Genomic DNA, 12992 nt, shown 5'->3' with positions numbered 1-12992 from the left:
TGCTAGGAAGGAACGGTTAACCCCTGCGGTACTAGTGCAGGGCCATTCTGCCCCATCACACATATCCAAAAACTTTAACAACAGTTTTGATCTAATTTGTATAGAAATATTAGAAAACCAATAGAAATGGGTGTGGTTTCTAATCATTTTTACAGCGCTATACCCTTCCGTACTGGGCATTGAGCAAAGATAACTGCTGTCTGACAGTAAGTAGTTTCTTTGATTCTGCAGTGAGGCACAAATCTTGTCTCCTCCTGTACCAGTGTGTGGGGACCCTTCCAGAACAGCCAGTGAGCTTCTGCTGCATAAGCTAGGAGGGAAATAGTAAGAGAGGGGGAGAGAGGGAGCACACAGGAAACTTGTACCCCCATGAGACAAAGAAGTGGTGCTAGGGATAAGGTAGGGCTGGAACCAGATGATCGGTTGCTACATAGTCCCCTGGTCCACTCTCTACTGCGGAGCATGGGTAGCGGGGCTGGTGAGGCTATTCCAGCCATTAGATAAAATATCATCTGCAGAGAAGCTCCGCAGTTGCTCTGTGGTTTAGACAGAATGTCACCTGTCACCTTCCCCCATCCCCACATGTACACATTCCCACACGCTCCCTTGTGGAGTTCCCCCTGCATCCTGCCGACTTATTCAGGCTTGGCACAGAGAACAGGATTTTAACATATGTGAACAATATCCAGGAACAGATTTCCAGCTGTTTTATAAGAACAGCTCCATAAATAAAAGCAATAAAACTATTTGTTCATAACCCAGGTAGGCTGACAGGCTCGTGATAATAGTGTAGTGCAAACAAGCTGCCATAACAAATAGGACAGTGCTAAGCATTTCTGAGTGATCGCAATTCTTCCACTGTAAAAATCTAAACGAAAGACTGATAAAGAGTGAATTTCAAAACAGTCAAGAAGAAACCCAACTGAGGAAGACTTTTGAAGTATCAAAGCATCTTCTGAAAGGTTAATTCCTTGAAGCCCTACCCCCCTCCCTCATCCCACCCCACCCCACTCCACCCTACCGTACCCTGGGAGTTAGATGAAAGAGGCTGTGTCTACATTAGAGAATGGAATCACAGACAACTGATCAGGTGGGGCAGCACCAATGTAAATAGCAATGGTGTAGTTTATCCACGGTACGTAGCAATGCTGTGCTGGGTGCAGTTTTGCTATACATCCATACTGTTGCAGTCTAGGTGTATAATCCCACTTTTCCTCGTGCAGTTCCCTGAAGCAGTGACTTGGGAGAGATTTTGAAAAGACGTTTGGTGCCTAGGGAATTGTGGAAGATGAAATCAAACTCCCAGAACTCCCAAAGAACCAGCATAATTTAGAAGACTTCCATTTTGTGATAAAGTTTCCACTGCATGCTCAGCATGAAAGGTTTCTGCACTGGAACTTTTAAAAAGTAGCTACAAGGTGTATAGGGCGGCTATAATGAAATCCTGAAGGATGTTCCAGCAGCATATGCAGAGATTTAATCTTGATCCACTTGGTTTTTCTTTACCATTCACAAATACATAGGAATACTTGGGAATATGAAATGACAAATGGTTTTAATTTGGGGAAAACACAATAACCAAATGTTTGCATAAAATAAAAGTAACAAAATAAAGAGTGTATGAGGAGTACAGCTAACCCCAAACTCTTAGTTAAGGGCCAAGAACTCAGTCCTTACTCATTAACCTGATTAGATCTAGTGGTGGCTTAGTGGTGGCCAAGTGGCTCATAGGAGACAGCTTTACTCACCTGTCTGCTTCAGTCCATTGAAGGCAACACCACTAGGTTCTGCTCCACTCCATTGCTAGTCCCATAGGGTCAAGTCCACTTCCTCGGTGTTCTAAATCTCTGGGTGTGGGAAACTCCAAACACAGAAGGATGCAAGATAGTACCCCTAGCATCTCAAGCAGACTCTCTCAGTAAATCTCCAAAGCGATCCTAAATCCCAAATCCATGCACACTTGATCTGGCTACCCAATCTCAGGCTGAAAGCACCACTGGACCTGTTGTCCAGATTAGAGTGGTCCAATTCCAGGGCCGGCCTTACCATGAGGCGAACTGAGGCTGCCGCCTCAGGTGCCAGACTGGGGTGAGGGGGCACTAGGACCCAGAGTGTAGAAAATTGTGTCTGCTGCTGGTGCATATGTATTCTCTCTGCTCTAGATGCACAGAGATAGTGGAGTGAGTGCTGTGCGGGAGGAAGGAGGGCACAAGAGACATAGGCAGGCAGGCAGGCGAAAATGTGAGAGGGAATAACAGAAAGCAGCAGAAGCTGCAGGGAAAGAGGAGGAGGAGCCTCTTATGTACCTCTCTAGAACCCCCAGGAGCCTGGACTGATTAACACCAGCTTCTCAGGGAGCTTCCTGTTTCCTGCTACTTCCCTGAACCCACTTGAGGAGAACAGGCAGTCAACTGAAGTAGTAGGAGCCAGTTAGGCCCTTAAGACGCTGATATCGTCCCTCACTCAGGCCCTGCTACCAGTCTGCTTATTTGTCCCCTTCAATTGAGTGTTGAGAGCCAGTATAGCTCGCACAGAACAGCAGTCATGAGTGAAAGAAGAAAACGCCCCTCTGGGGCACCATTCAGAAAAAAAGAGAAAGAAAAGGAAGCTTTTCTATCTAAGCAGGAAGGAGCTCTCCTGAGATACATAGACACAAATATTCACGGTGAGCCTTCCAGCCCCAGTGAGGATGTGAGTGGTGAGGAGATGCCTGATCTTCCAGTTAGTCAGAGTGCAGGTGACCTGGCAGCTACTGCAGCATCCATATCTCCATCTCAAATAGATGTAACCATGCACATTCCTGAAGAAAAGGGTAGATCAGAGAAGAGTGTGGTGGAGGCACAAGAAACAGCTGCTGCTGAGTTTAGTTCCTTAAGTCTAGATGATCCAGGACTGTGGACCAACTTGAGCAGTAGCCTGAGGGACTTCCTTCTACTTCATGGGCCACAGCAAGTGAAAAACTTCATGCTCCCCAAAGACAATGAAAATAGAAGTTTCCATCCAAGCACATTACTGGCATGAAATCCCCAATGGTGACAAAGTGGAGAAGCCATGGCTTATGTACTCAAAAACCCAGAATGCTGCATACTGTTTTTGTTGCAAACTCTTCCAGTCTAATGTTCCAGCCACATTGGGTTCTACAGGAACAAAGGACTGGAAAAATCTGGCTAGAAATCTGGCATGCCATGAGAAGGCAACAAATCACCAGAGAGCATTCCACAGGTGGAAAGAGCTTGAGATGAAACTAAGATTAAAGGCCACCATAGATGATCAGCATCAAGAGAAGATTGCATCAGAGTCTCTTTACTGGCAAAATCTGAAAAGGCTCATTGCCATTGTGAGAATGCTTGCTACCCAAAACCTAGCACAATGTGGCACTTCACATCAGCTACATGTGCCAAACAATGGAAACTTCCTAAAAATTGGGGAGCTGATGGCTGAGTTTGATGCTGTACTCCAGGAGCATCTAAGAAGAGTCACCACCCAAGAAATGTACACACACCACTACCTTGGAAAAACAATTCAAAATGAGATCATACAGTTACTGGCAACAAAAGTCAAACAGAAAATTGTGGCAGATCTGAAGTCAGCAAAATATTACTCTGTTATTCTGGATTGCACACCTGACATCAGCCAGACGGAACAAATGACTTTAATGGTGCGTTTTGTAACAACAACAGAACCTAGTGAAAATATCCCTGCTATGGTGACTGTCAGAGAGCATTTTCTAGAATTTATTGACATTGATACTACAGGAGCTGGTATGACAAATGTGCATCTTAAAAAGCTGGAAGATACGGGAATTGCGATAGCTGACATGAGAAGTCAGGGCTATGATAATAGTGCCAACATGAGAGGAAAGTACAGAGGTGTGCAGACACGGATCCGAGAGTTAAACCCTCGATCTTTTTTTGTCCCATGCAGTTCTCATTCATTGAACTTGGTGGTCAGTGATGCAGCACCAGCTTCTAGTGAAGCTGCTGAATTTTTTAATGTAATTCAAAGCATCTATGTATTTTTCTCTGCATCAGCTCATCAATGGCAAATTTTGAAGCAACATCTGGGAACATCCTCTCTGACACTGAAACCACTGAGTGCCACACGATGGGAAAGTCAAGTGGAGGCAATAAAGTCTATCAAACACCAAATTGGGAAGATAGATGATGCCATAGTTGCCATTATGGAGGATAATCCTATGACAGGAACTGTTAGTGGGAGAACACTGGCAGAGGGAAATGGAATCACCAAAAACATACATAACTTCATATTTCTGTGTGGCTTAGTGGTGTGGCATGACATACTGTTTGAAATAAATGTTGTAAGCAAGAGACTACAAAGTGTTGACCTTGATATATATGTAGCAATGGAACAACTGGACAAAGCAAAGCAAAGTCATACCTACAGTCTTACCGGTCAGATGAGGGATTTCAAAACATTCTGAAGAGTGCACAGCAGTTGGCAGAGGAACTTCACACTGAAGCTATTTTCCCACCCATTCAAGAATACAAGTCACCGAAGAAGACATTTTGATTACGAGGCATGGGATAATCCCATTGGAGACCCCAAACAACAATTCAAAGTTGAATTCTTTAACCAGGTACTAGATTGTGCAATACAGTAAGTTGAAGAACGTTTCATGCAGCTCAAGGAACATAGCAGTATATTTGGGATGTTGTATGATATTCCAAAACTCCTCACTATACCTGAAGAAGACCTACACCAGCAATGCAGGGCACTAGAGACAGTGTTGACACATGATGATGATGACATGCACGATATTGATGCGAGTGATTTAGGTGATGAACTGAAAGCCCTTTCAAGATACATTTCAGCAGGATCAACTCCAAAGGCTGTTCTGGAATATATGTGCACAAATAAGATGACCACCCTCTTTCCAAAAGCTTTTGTTGCTCTACACATACATCTAACACTTACTGTAACAGTTGCCAGTGGAGAACGCAGCTTCTCCAAGCTAAAGTTAATAAAAACATCTACGCTCCACAATGACACAGAAGAGGCTGGTCGGCCTTGCAACCATCTCAATAGAGCATGAGCTGGCTCAGACTGTGGACTTTCAGCAGGAAGCCGTTCAAATCTTTGCAACCAAGAAGGCATGGAAAGCACCACTTTGATTATTCAAACAGATAAAAATGCCAGTGTTTACTATGCAGACAACAAAAGTTACATTTGTTGTTCAGGCATTTGAAAGTTAAGTGTTTTTGAACAAGGCATTTTAAGTTGTTAGTTCTCCTTTATTGGGGTAGGTAGCAGAGCAGTACCATTAGAGGAGTAGAACAGGAAGAAAGCAGAATTGAGACTTTCAAAGTTTTGGCCCAAGTGAGGGGACATGGGGGCGTCATTTGATCTCCCTGCCTCAGGTGCTTGTGGGCTGGCCCTGTCCAATTCCCTCAGTGGACAGGCATTCTCACTCTCCTCTCCCCTTTCAGGTATCTGCTGACACACAGCAAATATATCCGTTTTGGGATGTGGGGGTAAGAGGAAAGTCTGTGGGTAGAAGCACGTTGAGGAGAGTAATATCCATAGGGCCACTACACTCCCTTCCACACTGGTGGCCAGGCAGCAAGCAGGCAGGAATGAAGGAGTGAATGGAGTCTGGCTCTGCCCCTGCCAAGCACCAGTTGAGAGTAATCTGCTCAGTATATAGGGATGGAGTTGATTGCTTCCCTACGAGAGCAAAGAGGGAACCAGGAACCAGATTGGTGCTCTGAGTCATAATCTGGTTCCTGATTTGCTCCTGAAACAGTGCCACTGCCCCTTAATTGGGGCTTGTAGCAAAGCCACCATTGAGTACTATTAGCATGTGTAAGGGTGACATAATTTGGTTATAAATAAGCGGAGTGCAAGAGGCGTTGAAAAGGAAAGAATAGGAGTGTGTCCAAATTACAGATATACTATAGAATCACATAGACAGACTTAAAAAAATAAAGTCAGTGCATTTGAATTAGGCCTTTTTACCTAATCATTTGCACCATTATCTGTCAAAACAGTGAAGACTGCAATAATTGTTACAGCTGGCCAATCCTGCACTCCTTACTCGTTGAACTCAGCATTTCAACACTCCTGCAACAGACTCAGACTCTCACAGGGCTTGTCTTCACCGCAACATTATTTTGGACTTGCCTGGCTCCCAGCCACAAACATAACTCTCCCCCATCAGTGCAGTGGTGCTTTCAACCGGAGATAGGCTTAAGTCTCTATGCAAGGATGGATGGACTGAGTAATAGTAACACACTCACAATGAGGACTCAGGCTGAATCGTTCCAGTGTTGATTGTCCTCCAATGCCTTCCCACAATTCCCACCATGTGCCCAGAAGATCAAACAAGTTCTCCCCCATTTCACTGGCAAAGAATCAGAACAGCTCAATTAACTGCAGTGCTAAGAATCACTGGATATGATGCACACAAGTGAGTTCTGTATCAGTGTAGAAGCTACAACTCCAGTATGGCTTTGCAGTGTGGCTGCTTGCACCTAAATGCCAATCCCCCAAATTAACTCTACAGTGAAGGCATGCCCATAGTCAAGTATACACACCACATTCCTTGAGTAAATACATCAGCCAAGAGAGAGCACAAAGTAATACTTCATCTCTGACATCCCAAAGAAAATATATTCTGATGCCAAGTATTAGTTCTAAATTGTTGAAGTATGGAGCAGAATGGCACTGAAATGCACTCATTGCTTGCACCGTGCAATGCCTCAGATAGTCGGTGTTTGACGGATTTGACAGTGCCTTCCAATCAACATCTGCACGAAGCAGAATCTCTATGCCAACTGCAGTTACAGAACTAAGAAATATGTGGCATTACATCAGGTTATAAACCCAGCCGCTTTACCTCGTCCCATTGAGAAATTGACATCAATCAATGAAGATAGCTATACTGATTGCTCAAATTAATAAAAGGTGCAAGAAGTTCAGATAAACGAAAAATGTTTACAATTGCCCAGTGAATTCAGAGCAGGTAGGGTTTGTACAATATAAACAATTATTATAAACCTGGACTACTGGATTTCTTTTTCAGTACAAAGAAAATAAAATCCTGCTGATTTCCCCAGGTTTAGGAAAATTGTACCTTACTGTCAATTCTACACAAAGGACTATATTAAGCTATCAATTGAAATCAATAGTTGCTGAATAAACTGGTAGCTTTATAACATCCAAAGATTATTCTATGAGGAAAGATTCATTAATTTAAACTTTATAAATGTTTCCTGACAGAATTAACTATTACATGTAAAGAAGTGCAGTAGAAAGCAGCAAGATTTATCATTCATTTATCTCATGAAAAATGTCATTGCTTTAGATCTGTAACAGCAGGAATAAATAGCATGCGGTCAAATGAAAACTTGCTGAAGGGGGGGGGGGAAGACGAGCATCAAAAGAGGATCTTAATAAATTGTTCTCAAGAATGTGTTAATACAAATCAGGGATGTATCTGATGTCCACTAATACTGCCAGCCAGACTGGCTGCTGCCCTTAGCAGAATGCCCAGCATTTCTCAGAGAATGTTCTGACAGAATACAGAATGGAAGTGACAATATAGTGTGGTTTTATTAGCATCTGAGACTTGGAATGTTCAATTGATTCCAAAAACACAGAGCCCTACAAAGCTGGGGAAAGGAGTATAACAACAAAACAGGCATGAGCATGAAAGGGTAAAGAGGGAAGTGAAGGGGGAAGGGGGTGGGGAGAGAGGGAGAGGATTTATTCTCCTTGTTCCTTCCTTCACAGCTACTGAACGTGGATGCTGCTGACAGTGAATGAAAGCTGGGGAGAGGAGGAGGGAGAAGAGAGAGAAAAAAAGTGTCATCACCCCACTCCCTTTAGGACGCCGGGGAACACACAGTCCTATAAAAGGTGCCTCAGCTCCTGATCCCCTTCTCCTTCAGCAAAGCAGAGAGAGAGCTGGCTGCACAGAGAGGGAAGGGGACAGCGTGTACTACTCACAAGCAGCAGCTCTCCTGGTGTAGCATCCTTTTATAGTTTAAGCAGCATAACCACATGTGGTGTTGCTCAAGCCTGCTCTGATCCCTCTCTCACTTCCACTAAGCTGTTCTCATTTTGTTGATCAACTTTTTTGGGGGGTGGGGGGTGGGAGGGGAAGTGGGGGAGACTTTCATATTGCTGGGACAAGGGAGGACATTCAAGATGACTTCTATACCTGCATCCAGCTGGAGTGCAAATGAGAGCAGCAGCTGGAACACGAGCTTTTCTGGGTCAGGAGGCAACTGGGGGCAGCCTCTGGGAGCTCAGGCTGGTAACATCTCCTCCCCTTTAGCACCCGCAACAGCTAACTTCTCCAACCAATTTGTGCAGCCCTCCTGGCGCATTGCCCTGTGGTCTCTGGCTTATGGCGGGGTGGTGGCCGTGGCCGTCCTTGGCAACCTGATTGTCATCTGGATCATCTTGGCTCACAAGCGTATGAGGACAGTGACTAATTATTTCCTGGTGAATCTGGCCTTCTCGGATGCCTCCATGGCTGCTTTCAACACCCTCATCAACTTCATCTATGCCCTGCACAACGAGTGGTACTTTGGGGAGGCTTACTGCCGCTTCCACAACTTCTTCCCCATCACTGCAGTCTTTGCCAGCATCTACTCCATGACAGCGATTGCCGTGGACAGGTGAGAGAAGGGAGGGGACAGGTGGAGATGATGGGGTGGAGACAGAATCTCTCTGCTGAAAAATCCCTGAGGGAGAAAGCCAAATAGGTGAGGGGGTTGAGTGATGAACACTGCACCTAAAGTGCTCTGTGTGGAAATTCTGCTGCAGTCCTTGTGTCTGTCAGACAGATCAGCACGGACACTCCACTGTGCCTTTTCAAGATCCCTCCCTAATGCTCATTTTAACTTTTTCTTTCCTCCTCTGTCTGATTTACCTCTGTCTCTCTCTCTCTCCTCGTCTTTTATTCCCTCTCCCTTAGTCTTGCTTTCACATTCTTTTCCTGCGTGAGGACTTCAGCAGCTGTCTGTGCTCCCATCCTTTCAATAATGATTGTGCTATGCCAGCGCCTGCTCTGGGTGTGCTCTTTACCCAGGGAGATGCTCCGTTCTTACGGTCCATGCCATTGTGCTACACCCTGCTGCTGGAGAGTCTATTCTAATGATGTGATTAGAGGAAGCATTTCAAATTTCCTTCTTTATTTCTGCAGCTGGTAGTCATTGAGGAAGACACATCCCAGAGAAGCATCTGCCTCTTCTTTGCTTCCTCAGCGGAGGGAAAACAACTTCAGACTCTGTTGTCAGTAACTCCCCTAGCCGGAAGCTTCTTTCAGCTTTGCCCCTCCTGATCTTAGCTAATGAAATGATTTACATTGTCATTTGTGTATACAGGAGGTATTATGTTTTTAATCAAGTGTATGATTTCCCTCTCAATAATCAGAGCAAGGAAGCCTGTGATCCTGAGAGAAAATAGAACAGGGACAAAACTTCATCCTGGTGTTCTTGATGCTAATGGGATGGGATTGATACAGAAGTTCCTATTGACGAGAGATTTGACACCATCAAATCTCTCGCAAAAATGTTTCACTAGATTGTTCCCTGACTCTTGCAAGATCAGTCTGTGGCTCTCCCTTAGGAAGCGCTCCCTTCTTCCTGATCACTTTCACATACACTGTATTGAAAGGGAGACTCGGCACTTCCTTCATGAGCCTAAGCAATTTAGTTTACATTCAGAAAAACTGGTAGCTTAAGATTGCAGATCTGCAGCAATAGGTAGTGTAGTTATTTCTAAGACTCTTTACTACGTGTTTGTTATTGCAGTGCATTTATAACTTTTTAAATGCAAGAGAGTACATAAGCTATTAAAATCATGTTGTGTAGGTTTGCTCACTTAACTTGCTAGAAAATATGAAACTTTGGGGTGACAATTTTTTTCAAAGGTTCAATCATATGAAGCTTTAAAAACAAGTGCAAAGACAGCAGCAGGATTCCTACAGAGCAGAAGGTCAGAATACTTCTTTGTGAGTTCTACTAAATTGTAAATCTGAAGGCTGAATTCTCAGCCACAAGAACTCATGCTAGGTACAGCTGACAGAAGAGTGGTTCTAAGCCACCTTTCCATTTCCTCTGCTCCTGGGGCCAGTGAGAGCCATTCTACCAGCCCCAAATTGTAAGAGCACACTGTGCTCTGACTTCACTCCTGCTATCAACTCACTGTACCTCACCTCCAACACACACCCCTCTGCTGAAGGGGACGTAGAGTAGATGGAATAAAGACAGGTATGCCATCCTTATGACAGCCGAGGATTCCCCAACTGCCAATTTAGGGATAATTTAACGTCCTCGGTGCTCCAAAGAGTCTTTAGTGGGTACTGAGGATCTTGCCCTAAGCTTTTATTCATATCTATCCAGATGCCTTGTCTGCATTTTTTGGTGAGAAAAAAAAATGAGATATTGCATTACACCAAATATTGCTAATTATTCTAGGAGATTGGAACCAAAGATGAAGTTGTCCTGTGTTACAAAGTCCTCAAGGAAGAAAGATTGGTGTATTTCTAGAATGAGTGAAAAACCACCTGCCCTGCTCCACACTGCCTAAAACTTAAGTGCTTGGCTTGGTTTTAACAGGTTGAAAGGCACACAAGTGTTTGAAATTCATTAGGTGCCATTCTTCCCTCTGACTTATTTCTGAGAACAAGTGACTGGGCTCAGAGATCAGAACAGGGGCTGTCACCAGAAGACATCTCCCTCCCCCACAGGCACCTGCACCCAGAAAACACACACACACACACACACACACAATCTACGCTTGGTGTGTGGGCGGGGGGGTGCAATCAACTGTGAAACGAGTCCTTTTCTTGACAGAATATAAACAAATATTCAGCTCTCTGCAGGGTTTATCAAAACCCTTTTAAGACAAAAATCTCCCCTTCTGAGGCTCAAGCAGGAGAGCAGCAGCCACTACTGCCTTCTTTTACACCTAAACAGCTGGGCCAGACACCCAAATGCACATGCTCTGTATCTTGTAACCCTTCCCCACCTGCTTCTACAGCACATCCCTGCAGACTCATAAGGAAACAGTTTAGCTGGGAATCCCAAGGAGGATCCAAGGCCCAACCCCTCATGGGACCCAGCTAGGTAGCACATCCATCACAGGACATTGTTCTCAAAGAGGTCACTTCCTGGAGAAGAAATATAATGTTGGGTTCCTGCTTGCTTTCATGAAAGATCTCATGCCTTCTGCCAGAGTCAGGATGTTGCTTCTGGTATCCTGGTCAAGTTTTAACTCCAGCAATTAAATTCTGTCAATCTAAATACCTCCAACATTATCAATTGGATATGTTATATTCTTCACTTCCTGTCTTAATCTGATGTGTAAGTTCTGTTAAACAGTTGTCACATTCCACATCGGACACATATGCATTTCAGCAGTGGGTTAAGTGATCCGTTTTTCATGCCTACCTCACAGAGGTGCTACATGTCTTAGTTCATTACTGTCTGTTATATACTTGATTTCCCCACATGAAAGGCACTATAGAAATGCAAAGGTTACTTTACAGCTATTTTATCTATAAATCACTTCCATGTAGTGTGCCAGGGCACTTAGGAAACAGCAGTGAAATAAAATACAATATAATGAGCCTGTCAAGAAAACAATGTTAAGAAAAAATATTTAAGAACCATATGCCAAAGCATCAAATTTAAAACACCAGGGGGGAATGCTACACAAGGACTGACATTAAACAAACAGCTTCTTTTGCAGAGATGTATATGTCCCATATGACTAGAAGCTATTAAAATCAAGGTTCTGAGACTCAAAAATGCATACCTGTAACTGAGTTTTATTGATTGTGTGTATTAGTATTCACACAGTACAGGTTATTCTTCACTGACCCAGGTGTCATTAACTATCAGGAAGGGTATTGATCAAAGTCTCAAGTGATGTGGATTTCCTTCAGTACTTCTAGGACTCTCTGTTGCGTGACTAAGTCAAGTTCTTGGATGGATGTGCTTTATCAATTCTGTGTTCAGTATGAAGTCACTGGAACCCACACAGGCCATCCCAAACTAAGGTGATCTCCTCTGTGAAGCTGATAGAGGTGCTGGGTTCAGAAGTTGAGGATTAAGATATTTTGGGTCAATGAAATTATTCACAGTCCAAATCAGTTCAATGTGTAAATTTAGCAGCCTCTAACAGAGGAGAAGTAAAACATCTAGTTTTCTCCCACAGCCATCATCTAGGCTTGTAAGAAGGCCACATTTTGAAGTCTGACTTTATTTGATGTTTCCCACTACCAATTTTCATTTCTATTTGCCCTCTTTCAGATTGGTGAGGAAAAACTGAGGTTCCAAGGGTAAAGCAGTAAGGGGATGCTTTGGTACCAGACCCAGTGAATGATCATCATAATTCTACCCTTCTCCCCTTTCCACCAGCTACGCTGATCTCAGCATAGAGGAGAGGGTGGTGTGCTCATGCTGGAAGAGTTGGGTAGTTTAATTCTTGTTTTCTCTATACCCATTTCCAGTTAGAAAAATCAGGCTTACCCTATGAACTACTCTGTGTTTAGGCCTTGAAATTAACTTTGATAATACTGGTGAAAATGGGTAGGTTTTGGAGTATTGCATCACAGGCATTGTCAGCATGGATGTTGAAGACTCCCAGGATAAAAAGCTTTGGGAATTTTATGTGCATAATGAAAGGTAGCATCTCAGTTTTCATTTATTTCTTTTCATGGATATTTATACTATTAACGCACACGGAAAAAAAAACACTACAACTAATGTACTGTTAATGTTTCCATAATAATTCTCTCACCTTTTCCAAGGTTCATAAACACATTATTATGAAAGGAGTCACCAGATAGCAATGTTACACATATCTTAGAAGTCTGTTTTCATAGTATGCAAAGAAGTTTTTGCTCCTTGAAGAAATGCCATATTGTTATTAGCTTTTTATATGCAGTAGTTCTTGGAGGAAGCAGTGGCTGATAGTTTGCTCTCTGGATTTGGAGAAGCTTTCCAGGAACCAAG

The 12992-nt window shown here is 43.6% G+C and overlaps 1 protein-coding gene across 1 annotated transcript in view; it reads left to right on the top strand.

Annotated features, from left to right (window-relative positions):
* Positions 1-7902: 7902 nt before the first annotated feature.
* Positions 7903-12992, top strand: part of TACR3 (tachykinin receptor 3) — a 65595-nt gene continuing 60505 nt past the window's right edge. Inside the window, exon 1 of the mRNA XM_005287868.3 lies at positions 7903-8645. Coding sequence (XP_005287925.1) covers positions 8170-8645 — 476 coding nt within the window. The 5' untranslated portion in view covers positions 7903-8169. The remainder of the gene's footprint in view (positions 8646-12992) is intronic.

This window comes from Chrysemys picta, chromosome 5 (genome assembly GCF_011386835.1).
Source record: "Chrysemys picta bellii isolate R12L10 chromosome 5, ASM1138683v2, whole genome shotgun sequence".
In the NCBI taxonomy this organism is placed as follows: domain Eukaryota; kingdom Metazoa; phylum Chordata; order Testudines; family Emydidae; genus Chrysemys; species Chrysemys picta.
The sequence above is the reverse complement of the archived record's forward strand: the minus strand, read 5'-3'. Positions and strand labels throughout refer to the sequence as shown.